The sequence below is a fragment of the Girardinichthys multiradiatus genome, chromosome 5 (genome assembly GCF_021462225.1).
Source record: "Girardinichthys multiradiatus isolate DD_20200921_A chromosome 5, DD_fGirMul_XY1, whole genome shotgun sequence".
In the NCBI taxonomy this organism is placed as follows: Eukaryota; Metazoa; Chordata; class Actinopteri; order Cyprinodontiformes; family Goodeidae; genus Girardinichthys; species Girardinichthys multiradiatus.
In genome coordinates this window covers 51,704,256-51,721,438 of record NC_061798.1, presented here as the reverse complement: position 1 = coordinate 51,721,438, position 17,183 = coordinate 51,704,256, and the positions used below count along the sequence as shown (strand labels likewise).

At 42.3% G+C, this 17,183-nt stretch overlaps 1 protein-coding gene across 6 annotated transcripts in view; it reads right to left on the bottom strand.

The window, feature by feature from the left end:
- The window catches only part of mtus1b (microtubule associated tumor suppressor 1b), a 59,345-nt gene extending 42,818 nt beyond the window's left edge, over positions 1-16,527 (bottom strand). For 2 of the 6 annotated variants that reach the window (XM_047364697.1, XM_047364698.1), the window contains exons 1-3: positions 16,358-16,526; positions 3,351-4,559; positions 2,911-3,279 (exon numbers count right to left, since the gene is read on the bottom strand). In XM_047364697.1, coding sequence (XP_047220653.1) covers positions 2,911-3,279; positions 3,351-4,301 — 1,320 coding nt within the window. In that variant the 5' untranslated portion in view covers positions 4,302-4,559; positions 16,358-16,526. Of the gene's footprint in view, positions 1-2,910; positions 3,280-3,350; positions 4,560-10,223; positions 10,400-16,353 lie in introns of those variants that run through there. The other 4 variants (XM_047364694.1, XM_047364692.1, XM_047364696.1 and 1 more) reach the window with 4 other exon arrangements.
- Positions 16,528-17,183: the final 656 nt, after the last annotated feature.

The window sequence follows — 17,183 nt, the reverse complement described above, 5'->3', positions numbered from 1 at the left end:
AAAAACACATTCCACAGATCGAGCACGCCTCCTGCTCATCTCCCTCATTCAAAACTGACTCCACGCCTCAAATAGTTCAACTGTTTTATTTGGTCTAAATGCTTCTACATTCAGGTCCAAAAACACCTCAGCTGCTGTGTTGAGGTTTTAGAATAATTGTTACATTTTTTCCTACTTATGTGAGTTTCTATTCAGATCGGATATTTCCTGTAAATACCTGCCATTTATAAATGATTTTCTGACCACTTCAAGTTCATGTTTGGGCATATCTTTCCTACCGGGCACAATAATCCAGATAAAAATGAGTGATTTAATTTAATGATCTATTGATTAATTATGGTTTCCAACCTATAACCTATAAGTTAGTGAGCTGTTTGTGAATCGGTTTTTGTAATTTTAACCATTTTTGATGTCAGATATAACCATGACTGGATCAGAATCTGTTTCTGATTCATTTTATTGTTTGTGAGCCTAAATCAGTCTAAATCATGCCAAGATCGTCTGATGGTTTCAGATGATCCCAGAGGGACACTTGCAGCCATGTGCTGCTAATTAAATCATTTTATTATGTGATCTATGGGAAGAAACTTGTGCCATCAGAAACTGAATTTGAATTTCTCAGACTGAATCTGTATTTGTGTAATTTGAAATTAAATGCATTGATTTGAAACTGAATTTAATGGTTTGAAAACTGAATTTAACGGTTTGAAAACTGAATTTAATGGTTTGAAAACTGAATTTAATGGTTTGAAAACTGAATTAATTTGCATTGAAAATGTATTTCGTTGTTTTGAAAATTCAGTTTGCCTACTTTCACTTTCAGTTCTAAAATTCAGTTTTTTATGTCACACATCGGGTCCTTGAGGATAGCCTTAGATTAATCAAACACAGATTCATCGATTTACGTTTCACATCACGTTAAACTTCCTTTACGGCAGGTTGAGCTGCAGCAGTGCAGCTACATGAGCTTGGCGGATGTCCATCACCAAGTCAAATGAACATCTATAAGAAATCATGGAAACAAATGATGGTCAAACAGCAACACTTATGCTACCTGTAGCTATTAGCTAAACATGACAGATTAGCATGGTGCGGCCGGCGTTACGTAAGTCTGGGTTTCCCGCCTTTACCTCAGCGTAATTTATGTTGCCTAGCAACAGTGATAGCGTGAAGCACAGAGCTGTGAAGCTGAACAAAAGGAGCCCTAATGGCTTATTTTCTTGTTTTATAATCTTGTTCATTATTCAGCCATCTAAATTGTTAAAGTTTTGTGTTCATAGATAAAAAAATATAACAATCTTTTTGTAAAAATTTAACAATTTAAACACTAACATTAACTTTAGGAACAACGTTTAAATCAGTTTATTTGTAGAGCATAAAAATAAAAGAACCGAACATTAACATTAGGTATCATCTGACTGAATTATATCTGTGTTTAACTTCCATCCATTGGGGAAACCCAGCAGGAGCTTGAAAACAACGTGCCGGGAGTCAGCTGTTCTCTCGGGGTTCATCGCACCTCAACCCCCCGGTCAGCTGTGCGCTGGCGAGGTGAGCCAGCTGTGAGTCCGGTGTCAGGGCAGCAGAACCGGACGTTTCCGAACACGTCGGAGCACGTTTGGAATTAAGCGAAATCTTGATAAACCGAGCAGATATTTCAGGTTTACACAGCTACATTCTAGTCTAAAAACAAGTTATTTTGTTTCACAGAAAGCGGAATATATCCAACATTGTTCACAACTTTTCCTTCTCCTCCAGGCTTTGCTACTTCCGTTAGCACAATCTACTTTGACCCGCAATGAATCATGGGATAGGGTGGCCCACGAAGGATACACCGGACCCATCCTTCATATCTGGGGAAAAGAAGGACGCATTTGTCGGCCCTATTTGGAGGAGCCGGCGAAGCTATCGGCCAACAAATGCGTCCTTCAAAGAATGCAGCCCCTCAATCTGGACGCAGCAACAGTGAATGACGTCCATGAATCAGTGAATCTGTGTTTGATTAATCTGTGGCTTCAAGGACCCGGATGTGTGACACAAAAACTGAATTTTAGAACTGAAAGTAAAAGTAGTGAAACTGAATTTTCAATTCAACAAAATACATTTTCAAACCATTAGTCAGTTTCAATTGAAATTCATTTTCAAACCAATGCATTTAATTTCAAATTACACAAATACAGATTCAGTTTGAGAAATTCAAATTCAGTTTCTGATGGCACAAGTTTCTTTCCATAGTGATCATCATCGGTGTGAGCACCGCGATAAAGGCACAAGGTTTATCCGTTTGCTGCTTCTGGAGCACACAGGTGCGATAGTAATACAACGACAGGGTGAAAAGACATCAGCAATGACATCAGAAAACCAACTGTTGGCGTCCATCAGCCAGGGAAAGGTCATAAGGTCATTTCAAACTACCTGAATATCTATCTCAATATTGTACAGTGGCTCCTAAAAATGAGACCTCGTGTCTCCATGGGACTCACCTTTATAAATAAAGGTTGAAGGAATGAATGAAGGAATGAATCATTCCCAAGAGGAAAATATCTCAGACTCTACAGACCTCTGTTAGAAGGTTAAAGTTGCACCTGAATGAACAGGACCACAGGAACAATGTCCTCTGGCCTGAGATCAAGGCTAATGAGGTGTCTGGGCAGCATATTGGCACAATCTCCCCAAAGCAACAGTCAAGCATGGCGGTGGGGGGCTGATGATCTGGGCTTGTTCTGCAGCCACAGGACTTGTGCACCTTGCAGTCACTGAATGGATCATGAACCCCTCTTCTTACCAAAGTATTCACTAACCTCACTAAACAACTGTGGTGGGACCACTGACCATTCTGGCATCTAAAGTTCTGCAGCCTGCTGCATCATGGGGTGTACTTAGTTTTTCCATGACTTTAAATCCACTCACCTTACTGGGAACCCTTTGTTTCCCGTCAGCAGCTTCTGTCTCTGGTGCTCGACTCATAAGCTCCGTCTTTCTCGGCGCTGGTGGACCGTTTTTCTCCACACCATCCAGCAGGTCCTGGACAGGCTTCCCAGGAGCATCCAGGCGCCCGTCTCCAACCACCTCAGAGACCACAGGGTTTTTCTTCTCTGGCTGTACAAAGGTTGAAGTCACTGCCACCTTGTGGTTGGCCTTGAAGCTAGCACTCTTTCCTCTGCTGCGTCTCAGGATCACAGCCACTTTAATTGGACCTGGAGAAGACTTTTTACCGCCATCAACCTCATCTTTTCTGGGAACAGCTCTCCTTGCAGTATCTGACACAGGTTTGTTCTGCTGAGAAGATGGAGAGTGAACAGAAAACACCTGGAAAGTTTTAATAAACAGTTCATAAAGCCCTAAAGTACCTGTGGGGGTGTTTTAGACGGAGATGTGTTCTGTGATCCAGTTCTAGCTTTGACAGGTTTGGGAACTCTCTTTGCTTCCAGGCTGGATGTTTTCCCAGCGCTGATCGGCCTGGTTTGAGTCTTACAGATTTCTGCTTCTTCAGGTGGAGCAGATGTGACAGTCGGAGCATCTTCGGCTGGATGGTTGCAGGATGGTGAGGAGCAGGAGATCGGGGAGGTCTCTCGGAGGTCTAGGGAGGCAGGCGGGTTAACCAGAGAGCCCTGCGGCCGTTCTGACCCCAGCTTGTTCTCATCTGTCCTTACAGCATCGGTCTGGAGATCCAACCCTGCAGCACATCCACCTGGACTCACCTGAGCAAGCGTCACACACACTTCTGAGCTCACAGACACAAACAGAGCATCCTCCTCATCATCATCATCATCATCTAGGATCTCTGTTGTGTCCGAGTCTGCAGTGGTGGAACTCCGCCTCCCACAACTTTCATTGGTCACATCATCATTGCCATGGCAACCATCATTTGCATTTAGGGACAGCGTAAGGTTGTCGTTCCAGGTGTTCTGGTGGTATTCGCCGCTGCTGGCGTCCAGGTAAACCGAGACATCATTGGATTCTGTTGGGAACATCCCTACTGAAGAATCCTCCTCCTCCTCTGGAGACCATTTTGACAGCACCACATCCTCCATGTTCTCTGCTCCAGGCATCATGGTGGTCATCAGGGTGACCTCCAGGAGGTCGTACTCCAGGGGGCTGTCTGTCCGCCCACCATTCAGGCTGCTGAGACTCCGCAGCGACTCTGGAGATGACTCCCCTAGGCAGGAGGAGGAGGAGGAAGAAGAGGAGACTGGGAAAGCATTCCCATTGTGGTCTCCTGAACAATGAAGAGGGAGCTTCATGTTGCAGCTGCTCTTCTTCCGCACAGGGAGGCTCTCGGTTGGCTCAAAAACACTCATCTCCAGGAAATTTTGTTAGATGTTTCTACAACTTTTTTTATCCTCTAAACTCTGATATTTCAGAGGAATCTCCTGAAGTTGAAGTCCTTCCTTTTGTTCACATGTTTGCATCCAAGTTTTATTCAAACATTGAATTAATATCCTGCAGTTTTCCAGAAGGCTTCAACTCATCGTTTCAACTCAGCGTTTCTTTGAGGTCCTGATTTATGCATGAAGATTCCACATTTTCAGGAGTCTGCAGGTGAGACTCATCCCAGGCTGCAAGAACAAAGACAGAAGATGGTTAGTTATCTCTGATGTACCAGCTGCAGAGTCAGCACCGGGTGCTACAGGAACTCTAGATGACCAGATAAAACTTGAAGAAAACTCTAAACATCCTGAATATAATTCAGTAAAAAGGAAAATAAATCTGCTCATTCTTAAAACTGAATTATAAAGAAGCTCATCATAAGACTTTAAACATTTTAGCAACAGTATGTTGTCATATTTCTGCCTAAAAGACTCCACCTGTATTTACTGCACGCTGTTTGCAGCAACTGGAAAAGCCCGCCCCCTGCAGGCTGAATGTCTTACTGCAGTTCTGAACGAATTTGAAAACTGTCTACTACACATTAATTTAATTCATTAACTGATATCAAACATCTGCATCTGTTGTTGGAGGCTGTTGTTCATTACTGTTACAGACGTAAAGTCCAGAGTTCTTCACATATCTGGTATTTTAATGGATAAACTATTCAGTCATCTGCTGAGAGTCTGTTCATGAATGTGGGTCAGGGACTAATAGAGGAGAAGAAACAGAGCAGCTAAATAAAGGCAATCAGATCTAGGACAGAACTGTGGGCCCCTCTGCAACACACGGAGAACACTGACTTTCAGGTAGAGGAAGATGAAGAGGAGGCACACAGATAAGCTTCAGTTATGCCCTCGCTGCAACAGGAAGATCAGGATCTTTCTGTTCTCAGGTTCTACCAAAGCTGAGCCGCATGAACATGACAGACCTCAGGGTCACCTTGGACTCCACTGTTTTGGAACAGAATAAGAAGTGTTGGTCCTTCCAAGATTTTTGATTGATTTGAACAAACATCTCAACCTTTCTGGGTCCACACATGCATTTAACAGGTTTTTCTTTATGAACCTCATAAATCCTGAAGACCACCAGAAACATTAAAGGGTTAGTTCAGGTTATTTGTGGGGGTTTGGTAAATATTCATGATTAGAAAAATGTAACTTATCCATGACTCATGTTCATGATCTGTAAGACCAAGTTCAATCTGTGATTCGACCTGAGGACTCCATGTAGGAGCATCTTTGAGCTTGGAATCTCTGGGCACATCATTAGGACCACTGATGTCCAAGAGACAAGACAGCGGTACATTTCCCTCAGCCCTAGGCTCCAGGTCAGTCCACCGTTTCCATTCCGCAGCCAAAAAACTGCTTCATTTCTCTTGAAAGTTAAGAACTTTCCAGAACTACAGAGAACATCATAAGATATCATGTAAAATATAACGGTTGATTATCTGAAGACTTTGCAGTGCACCATATTAGCATTCACTTTGGTTCTGATCCGTTTGGACCTTACTGGGTGTCCTAATTCGGACTAATACACTGAACGTTAAATTTAAAGCAACAGTTCAGAGCTAAACTCTGGACTGAACTCCATTTAAACCTCAAACCCGATCATGTAGAAAGACGGTCGTCCTACATTCAGTCAGGCAGGGTTTCTCCAACTGAACCGACCCAACAGCTCATCCGGTCCTGTTAGAATCAACTCGCCTTCAGCCCCGGTGGCGTTTCAGGACCGCTCAGAGAGAAGGAACCCTGCTATGCATTAAGACACGCCTGTCGAGCAGGTTCAGCTCGGATGGATGGATGAAAGAGCAGAAAGATGACGAGGAAGCAGCACCCCTGAAGATCTGTTGTTTTAAAGGTTTTCTCCTTTAAATAAAATAATATTAAAATCATTTTTTATTTCTCCCTCGTGAGGAAATGTGAGTACTTGGTGATCCTATACTCATGAGGTTTGCTGGGTCCAATCAAAAAAAATGGTTCTTTACCAGGGTTCAGCTGACCTCGACTTGCTGAGAAGGTCTTTCCTGTGTTGAAGCAGGGATGAATCTAAACATTGCAGGACAGAAGATCTCCAGGACCAGATGTGGAGACATCTGGCTTAAAGAATTCACTGATAACCTTTATAACCGAACTCCTGCAACAGAGCAGCAGATTCCTGCCTTTAAAGCCAAAATGAAGTCGAGGAAACAAGGACTTTCTAAGTTCTGGAGCTGAATGATTTATTCCATCCAGTTTAACCAGTTTTAAAGTTAATGAGGATGAAGTGAGGGCAGGGAGTAGACAGTGAACATCAGCAGGTAACAATGAGCTGACTGCAGATTGGCAGCAGATATAAACCCAGAGCTGCTCCAAAGATCTCATCATCTGCTGGTAATTTAGGTTTGCTTACTTGATGCTGGAGATGGATCTACTTCCTCTGTCCTTTGAACTCATCACACCCTTGATCTCTTTAAGCTCTGCAGCAGCTGCCCCTTTTCTTCTGTTCCTCCCACAAACATCCTACTCAGCCATCATCTGCACCACCCTCTGCAGACCACCAGGGTTTGGTTTTCGGATCTCTGTGACCCGTCTGTCAGAGTTGCTCATCAATCACAGGACCCAAATCAGACTGAAAAGCTCTATTTCACTCATTCACATTTAAATGAAGGAACCCTTGTTGTTTTTTTTTCTTTCTCTCCACCTACAACCGTTTTCCGGACCAGAAGTTCAGATCCAATCTCCTTCAACGCCTCCTCCTCGTAGTTCTCCTGCAGCCCAACCCTCTGCAGTCTTCCTCTGACTAGCAGGAATCAACTTATAATAAACCACCTGACAGGAGGACAGCCAAGTTACTTCTCAGCCTGATCACATTCCCTCTCACATTAAATGAAGCTGCATCAGGACACAGAGGAAATCCAGCATCTTCTCCCACAGTGAGACATGAAATTATTAGAAGATAATCCACTTAAAGCATCACCTGAGTGGAAGTTGATTCCAGTGATTAATTGATGAAGAAAAGGAGCTCACGCTTTATCCAGATAGTTTAGATTTCAGGTAGACAACAGGCAGGATCTCCTGCATCACTGCAGCTCTGGGACATGACGCAGGAAGTTTCTGAAAGGAGACTGCTGATAGAGCTGGAGTGGTTACCATGGGAACCAAACTTATTCGTCATTCAGAGGATGGATACGACTCTGTGCTGCACATAACCAGCATCTGTCACTCTGCAGTCAGCATTTCATCTCCTAATCACCCTGATGCAACAAAAGATGTGAAGCCGAGTCTCTAAAAATGATCTGTGGCCCATTAATTCTTACAACTTTCAGAACCATATATTAACAGTTTATTTAAAGAAGCAGTTTATGAGTTTATGCAGCTTTCTCTCTGCAGAAGGATGGACTTCAAATAGTTTGGAGATGACCCTATAACCCTTCCCAGGTTGATGAGCAGCAAAAGCTGCTGCTCTTAGATCATTGCTGATGTCTTTCCACCCTGGCATTATGGTAACACACACCTGTTAGCTCCAGAGCTCCTGCTACCCGTTGTGTCCTGTAAGGAAAATCTGCATTTCCTGTTTCCTGTAGGTTGGATGATTTTATGGTAAATGGACTGAACTTATATAGAGCTTTTCCAGTCATACAGACCGCTCAAAGCGCTTTACACTAGAGCCACATTCACCCAATCACACTCACTAACGCTCACACATTCATACACCGATACACAGATCGGTAGGCAACTTTAGGTTAAGTGCCTTGCCCAGGGGCACATCGACATATGGCAGGAGGAAGCTGGAATCAAACCCACAACCTTCTGATTGCAAGACGACTACTCTTCCTACTGAGCCACAGTCGCCTGGTAATAACAGAACCTTTTGGTTCTTGTTCTTTAGATCAATAAGAGCGAGGAAACACAGTCGGTGCTAAAACAATCATTTGACTCATGAGACGGATCCTGATGAACACTGAGGCCCCCAGCAGTGTTAATGTTGAAGGTTCTGGATGCAGAAACTGAGCTGGTTGGTTGAGTGCCAGTCCAATCAGGACCAGTTCTGAGGTTAACAGTACTGTGTGAACAGGACTGTTACATAACCAACATGCCGTCTATCTGAATGCTGCAGATCAATACCTGGACATCCAGCAGCCGAGAGCAGCCAGTTAGTTTGTCTCCCGATGCAGTGGAACAGCTAGAGGACCCTTCAGGACATCTCTGGACCCAGCAAACCTCATGGGTCCAACCTGCAGCAGTTCTATGGGGGGAAGCCATGTTGTGTCCATACATGGTCAGAAATGCTCTAATTCTATTTTTACATCACAGTCTAAAATCTGTGAACGGAGCGATGAAGCACATCAGGACTCACTCAAACTCCTCTGGCTGATTTCAGACAATAATGACCCACCATTTATACATCCACCCTCAAACCTGCAGCTTCTCTTAACCCTCATCAGTATCTGAAAGTCTCTGAGGCTTCCCCCTGCGTCTCTGTAACCCGTCAGATGTTCAGCTGCTTTTTAAATCTGTGTGTGATCCTCTTTAAGCAGACCGGGCCTCAGATTCTGCTGAACTTCCTCACAACATACGTCATCATCAAGAGGTTTAATCAATCACTTTTGGTAGTTTCATCTTTAAATATGAGTCCAATAAAGGACAGTGAGATGATGTTCAGACATTAGTCTCCTATAGACAACAACATCATGAAACCATCCAAGGAATCTGGAGGAATTTCAGAGAGCAGTCTGTTCTGGAAAGTCCAGTTTTCTGACCTCTCTGGATCAAGAACCATCATTCACCAGCAGCTGGTAGAGCCCTATGGAGCAGGGATTACTTTGGAGAACCTCTGTCAACATCTACAATACAGAGTGACATTCACAAACCAGAGATAAAGAAGCCTGATGTTCACCTCATCCAGAAGTGGTGGCCACTTCTCTGGGCTCAGGGGCATCTGGAATGGACCAACAATGGAAATGTGGACCAGATGGATCACTTTGTTAGAAAAAATTGAATTATGTGAAAGAGGAGCATCCAGCCTGTTGACCGGGACCAGTCCCTGCAGCCAGGCTCTGGGATGGTAGGAGGTTGTATCATGGTATGGGCTCGTATTTTAGAGGAACATCTTCTGCCTTTAGGATCACACGTTCTTCAAGGAAGTCTGTGCATTTTTTTATTAAGACAATGGAAAACCACATTTCAAAAGGCCTGGCTGAGGAAGAGGAGGGTACAGCTGATGGTCTGGCCTGTCTGCAGCTCTGACCTGTCCCCAGAAAAGAGAACATTGAGACCAGAATTGGACAAAGAACACCCCTGAAGACATGCTTGCTGAAAGAATGGCCCAAAATGCCACCTGGAACCTCTCATGGCCTGCTTCATCTGAACACACCAACCACATGGTGAAACATGGTGGTGGCGGCATCATGCTGTGTGGATGCTTTCCTCAGCAGGGACAGAAAGGGTGATCAGAGTTGATGGGAAGATGGATGGACTCTGGTTTAAACCCAGTATTTTCCATTTTAGGTACATGTGAAATCATCTCCTCAAAGCTTCCCCAACAACTCCACAGAACCATCATCCTGGAGCCTCCTGCATCCCAACTAGAGATTTCTGAATGACAACATGTCCAGGAGATTCAACAACCATCAGGAGCTTTATACATGAACATCTGACGCCCACCGTTTGCTCCAAAGGTAATTAGACATGTTTCTGTAGACCTGGATATCTGAAGCAGTTCTACTCTGACACACACTGATTTTAAATCCATGACACGTTTGGCACCAGCAGTCACTTCAAAGCACATGGATCACTTACTTTCTAAGAGACCTCTGCCCCAGAACACACACACACTCAGAACACAGCATAACTGTTACCGCAGTCATAACTTACTCTTCTTGCTCCTTCTGAAGCTGCTGTGCAGAAAGCAGAAAAACAGATCCAGTAAGAAATGATTCCTTCAGCTGGTCAGACTGGGACACGCAGTCCTCCACCTCCTCACAGGCTGCACTGCGCTACATGCTCAGGCGTTATGTGTTATCCCATCACTGCTGTGTTATCCCACACGGGCGAGGAGGGAAGGCTGCGCAGGCTGTGACGGAGAGGTGAAGGGAGGGAGGGGTCCAGCCTCCCTTTTTGGTTCGTGCTCCTCAGCTCTGCAGTAAACAGAAATCTGCTGCTTCTGGCACAGGACTATGGCAAGAAGGGAAGGACATTCCTCTACAGCACACACACACACCTTCATTTCCCTTCCCAGTCTGACATAGTGGTGGGTTTCTGGTCAGGATCCATCTCCACCCCCTTAAAAGTCCTGAGCCAGAGGGGGCTGGAGCTGCGTTGGTCCTTTATGTTTAGTTTCAGGAGGGAAAACAGGAAGGATCTGGACCGAGGCAGAAGAAGAAGGTAATGAGTGTAATGGAAAACTCAAACATGTAATCTGATGTGGAGCAGGGAAGGAAGGCACCAGAGAGCCAATGTGAGGCCCGATCCAATTCAGATTACTGAAGATTAGTCATGAAGGTCCTGCCAAAAAACTCAATATTAAACAGCTTTAACCCTGTGTAACATATTGACTGTGCACGTGTGACCTCCTAACAGCAAGAGCTGAACAACCTTATCCACACGTCACCAACCTGAAGATGCTTTACAATAAAATGTTGACTCATTCCAGGATGAGAACTGCTGCAGGATCATCCAAATGCAAAAGTCAGAAAAAAATCAAGTTCATGTTACTGGATCAACTCTGGGCCATCAAGACCAAAAATATCTCAATCCCACAACAGAGGTGTACTTCATGTACGATCAGACATACTGTAATCAACATATCGGATGCTGGTACAAACTCAATATGTTGAATCTATAACCTGCTGCGGCTCACAGTCTGAAAACAGGAAGCACTGATTGCTCAGCAGGCGTCTGGAACCACCCGATATTCAGCAGTCAGTTATGCCCAATAAGGACCAGTCAATGTAGACTGGAGGCCCTCCTGATGTTCTTGTGAACATTACCAGTAATAAAATATGGCTGCACAACACAAACGACGCTGAAGTTAGTATCTGATTCATAGCTGAGGTGCTAAATTAAAAGGGTTATTTCCCTGCTTTTTAAAAAGGAGTCTCAACTGCATTTGATCACCATCTAAAATCATCTAAAATACTTTTACTGGTAACACCTGGACTAAATAACCATCCAGATCACAGATTTTCAATTACATTTAAGTTGTTCCCATATTTCCTTAAGTGAAAGAAAGGTTGGAAAGTACAAGTCCTTATGTGGAATAATCTGATTTACTTCTGATGTTAAAGCCACTGAAGCTTAAATGGTCCAGCAGAAAGCAGGCTTTCATCTCAGGGAATACAATTTCTTCCCACCTAAGCCAGAGATGATCAATAGGGCTGTCCAACTGAATCCTAGAGAGCTGGTGTCCTGCATGTTGTAAACGATCCCCTGAATCATGACTGGCTCGTTACCAGGCCTCTGCAGAATCACACATGCAGGGGAGGAAATTCAGCCGATAATTCAGCTCTGTTGGAGCAGAGACGCATCTACAACATGCAGGACACTGAGTCTTCAGGACTGGAGATGGACGCCCCCTGATTTAATGTCAGCCTGTTAAATAAATAAAAAAATGTTGACTTTAGGGGCCATAAAGCCAGGAAGGAGAAAGCAGAACATCAACGGTTGAAATGTTTCTGCATGCAAAAACTGCTCACCTGCAGAGTTTACATGGATGAAAATACCTGAAGCAACAGTTAGTTAAATCCAAGAACTTTATGTCTCAAATATTTGGTACTTTTAAGTTCAGGGAGCAACAAACGTAAGGAAAAAGTACAGAACATATAGTAGATGTTTGATCACTGGTCTGTCTGGAAAAACTGACCCAATTAGACCTTCTAATCAACTCCAGCTTGTCCCACACAAGAAACGTGGATGAAAATGAGTGTGAATGTTTTCTGTCCAGCTGTCATGATAAATCTTCTAGAAGAGCTCTGCTTCCACTGGGAGCTCTGGGACCCCAAGGCAGCGCTTTACTCTGGGGATCTGGGTTTCACACAAAGGTGTCACAGACTGTCCTCTGCACAAACTCACCGATAAAACATACAAAAGCTGAAGCTGGATGGAGCTCCAGTTTTCTCCCTTCTGTTTGCACAACCCTGTGATACCTTCACTGAGCCCTGGAAACAACAGAGGCTCAGTGAACCTGAAAGGCCACAAAACAACCAAACATAAACTGCAGCTGGTTTGAGGAGAGAAAAGTGTGTGGGTGTGAGTCCATCTGCTACAAGCTGTTCTACTTGGATCAAATTAACTAAATATATCTCTCTAAAAAAGCTAAATATCTCATTAATTACCTTAATATTTTCTTTCCAATCAGTCAGACATCTTTAACATGGTTTAAATTGGTCTTGATCATTTGTTCTCTGGGCTTTTTGGAGGTTTTTTTTGTTGTGAAACTTTTGGCTGCTTTTCCCAACATTTGCCAGGTTTTTACAAAGTATTCCTAGAAAGATTTGTATCAAATTAGTTGTCATTGCGTGGCAGAAAATTTAAAAATTCCCCTTTTTAATAAATTATTGTGTCCTCTCACTCATATAATTAGTTAATTTTCTTTGAAATGAAGAGAATCTGTGGAAAATGACATCATCGGCTGGTGTCAGTCGTTGGTTAATCAAAAAGCCCTGTGAAATGCTATTGGTCAATCGTAAATGGCCCAAATAAACTTAAAAGTTCCACTAAGCGACACTAAAGTGTATTGGCCTGTGGACCTTTACTGTTGAGCTTTGAGTTGATGTTGAGATGCAGCATCATGATGAAGGGAAGAAAACATTCATTGAAAATATTCATTGGGAAAAAAAGGAATGATAGGCTGATCCGGAGCTAAAGCCCTGGATGGTTCACGTCCCAGAAGATGATCCAAAGCTCGTTGAAAGTCAGAAATCTGAGCCCAACTTCATGATTTGAAAGAACATGGCACCACCAAAAACATGGTTTAGTTGTGCTCCAGTGTGAATCTTCCAGTCCCAATTTATAGTTAATTGGATTTACAATTGCTGCGATGGATTGGCGACCTGTCCAGGGCGGACACTGCCTCTCGCCCGTAGACTGCTGGAGATTGGCACCAGCTCCCCCGCGACTCAGTATGGAAGAAGCGGTATAGAAGATGAATGAATTAATTAATGGATTTACAATTCCTGCTGGTTTTGGACAACTTTTTTGAGGTTGCTATGACGACATGATTGGGAAAGCGATCTCTGCGTGTTGGTTATTTGGTGGCCTGATTGCACACTTGGCAGGGAGCCTGTCTGTGTAACCTTTTCTTTTTATAGGGCTTTGTGTGCTGATGACGTGTTCTTCAACATGAGTTTTAAGAGAGGTTCAAAGATTCTGGCTGGTTTTTGCAGAGGCGGACGTGTTTTTACGTTATGCTTGGGCTGGAACTGTCAGATCTGGCAACCCTGAATGCAGCTAACACATAGCTGCCATTTTGTATAGTCTACATTATGTTCTTGTCTGTTAGCATACTGGCTACAAATTAGACCCTTTTATCATGATAACTGCTCCATATTGAAAACAGTAACATTAGCTAAAGTCATGTTGCCCATCATTTAGCACAGCCCACCATTTTAAAACTATTTTTGTCTCCACTAACCGCCTTTTAGCTGCTAAATGCTACATGTGGCTAACAGCTAGCTGCTATTTTAGCCATCTGTATTTTAATCTGCTCCCGTAGCACAAAGACTGCACATCAAAGCTTTTTTATGATAATATAACAGTTTCATGGTGGATGTAACATTGATTAAAGTGCGACTGAATTAAAACTGTAAAGATGAAGTCCATAAAAATACCAAGCAATAAACTAAAGGTTCAAGTCAGGTAGTTTTTCATAGTAATTCATTCATTTCATTCAAAAACTTACTGAACATAACTACAAATAGTAGCAGCAATATTTCCTAATATACAATATTCACATGCTCAAAGGATATAAACTTACATTATAACTTATATTTACCCACCCCTTTTCCTGCAACATTATTTCAATAACTTCTTATTCATCAAGAAAATATACTTAATTTTATACAAGCTTTATCATCCAAGTGTATACTATAAAGTAGAACCCCCGTAACTATCATTGGAAAGACAATAATAGAATGTATTGTAAAGTAAAAGGTAATAGCAATAATTATTATAATAACGCTCAAGTTGGTATTCATGTAAACTTTAAAACAAATACATGGCTCCACATTTCGGAGAAACGATGTTTAATGGTATTTTTTTACAGAGTAGAAATTTCCTCAAGCAACAGAACAGGTTTAGATGATTCAACCTGCGGTCAAACAGTGGCTGCGGTTAAAGAAGTTAAACCGTCACTGAAAGCCAGGCCACAGGAATAAATCCCATCAAAGCAGTCGGTGTTGTTGTGTGTTCATGGATAAAAGTTTAAATAAAAAGCATCCCAACAAGTCTGAGCAGAGGACAGCTTTCAGCTCGACGCTGACATTCAAACACAAAAATGCCAATTATGACGGGCTGGAACGCTTAACCCGGGAGAACTTTAACCAAGGAGTGGCTGCATCAGACAGGCAGCGTCCATACACGACACATTTCTTTTCTACTGTGAGCCCTGGTAAAATCTGCATAAACAGGACATAACCAGAGGGTATGCACATTCATTTGTTTAAAAAACTGAAATAAAAGGGAATAAGATCAAAAGAGACCAGCCAATCAGAAAAGGGATGAAATGTTAGTTTTGTTTAAAACTAAGAACAGCAGCACCATGCTTCGTGGATAAAACTGAATGGGATTTATATGACTTATTCCTATAAATAACTACTGTGGCTTTATTGAATAATTATTTTCTCTGACAGAGGGCACAAATACAACTGAAAATAGAAGCAAAATGATGTTAATATTTCATAGAATAAAAGTCTTAGAAAATGTTTTATGGTATTTCCCAAAGTATTCCATCAGCACCAGACTCAGTCTTACCTGAACAGATGATAAAATCAGCCAAATGCATTTAATTAAGATTATTAATTAATTTAATTACTGTACACACATTGCAAGGGAAGAACTGATAGAAGCATAAGGAGCATATTTTATGTGGATAGCTCACCAAATGTCTTATTTCCTTAGATGAAAACATGATGAACTCAAACATCAAGTTAGAGGATCAAAACAAGGAAACATGTAGTAGCTGCTGCGTTCACAGCAGTAAAAACTAATTTAAAACACAGACCAGCCTCCAGAAGTAGACAAATTATGGTTTTTCCTTTTTCAGTTCAGCAAAAAACTACTTATTACAGCAGCCAATCAGGTCCAAACAGAAGCAGCGTTGCATGAAGATGCTGGAGGTTAGAAAACAGTGAAAGTGCTTCCTCTCTGCCATGCCAAGGAGAGGCACTGAGTCTTATTTAATCCTGGGCAGCCCTGCAGGATGATGCACAGGACGACCTGTTATGCAACACTCAGAATGCTGCAGCAGCACAAATGTCCATTACACACTGGCACAGAGTGCTGCACAAGGACAGAGAAAATATGGAGATGAACACCTGTGCGTGGAGCTGCAGGTAACCTGTCTGCTCCTAGATATGCACTGACACTAGAAATCATCTCAGTCATTAAAACAGGAACGGGATGAAACTTCTTCTGAGTTTACAGCTGAAGACATAATTAAAATCACAAACATTGAAAAGCTGTTAAACACAGACTTCGCCTTGTTAGAATCTGATTTTAGGTTCAATGCAAATAAAGAGAATTATATTTAAAATGTAATAAAACTGTGGCTGACTGCTGTCAGAGATAAGGAGCTGCTTCATCAATCTGTTTCTTAGCAGTTTTATGATGTTTAGCCTCAGTAAAAATACCGAAGAATTAGTTGCCTTTTAATCTTATAATAAAGAGCAGAATCACCTGGAACACGTGCTTCTTCTTTCAGGTCAAACATAATATCGCTGCGTTTTAAAATGTCTCACAGGAACTCAGGCACAGACACGTTGGTGCAAATAATCAACTGAAAACACACCTACCGCCTCGCCTGCACATGTCAGAAACCATGCATGTTTTTCACCTGGAGCCCCAACTGGAACCAGAACCAGAACCTTCACATTTCTTCCAACAATGCTCCAAAATCCAGCAGAAGAACACGCTCAGGTAAATCCAGTTGGTTCCTCTGTGGATAACGATGACTACCGGACCTGTCAGATCTCATTGGCTGAGAGACAATCACTGAAGTAAATTAGTCACCCACCCACATGGCTCCCGGACTATATTTGCTGGCGGAGGAATATTTAATGATTTTGATCATGATTTTAATATTTAATGATTTTAACATACATTTTGTGCTTTAATATATTTTATTACTATGCTTTCTTGGTGTTGACTTGCATTTGATTAATTTCACTTAACCATAAATAAATAAAATGCGACAAACTTTTCTGCGTCTGACCAGCTTTACAAGTAGTTATAGCTGCCAATACTGCCACCTAGCGGCTGAAGAAAGACACCTCATCTTATGTCCTAAATTTGACACTAAAATCCTTCAAGTTATTTATTTTTCACATCTTTTAAGTCATTTTTTCTCTATGAAAGTTTCGTACTGATGTGTTGAGCCACTTTATACCAAACTGGGTTTTTAATTATTAGTTTATGCTCGTCTTTCATTTTGATTTTAACTGGAATCTGTCAAACAAATCTGATTCCCTTGATCCCTGCAGCATGTTCCAACCTTTCTTAGGGAATGCTGTGATCCACTGGATCAGCTCTGAAATCTAAGGCCATGAAAAGATCATTATCAATGAAACTCCTCACATTGTTACCTTATAAATGCTCATTTATAAGATTTATAAGAATTTC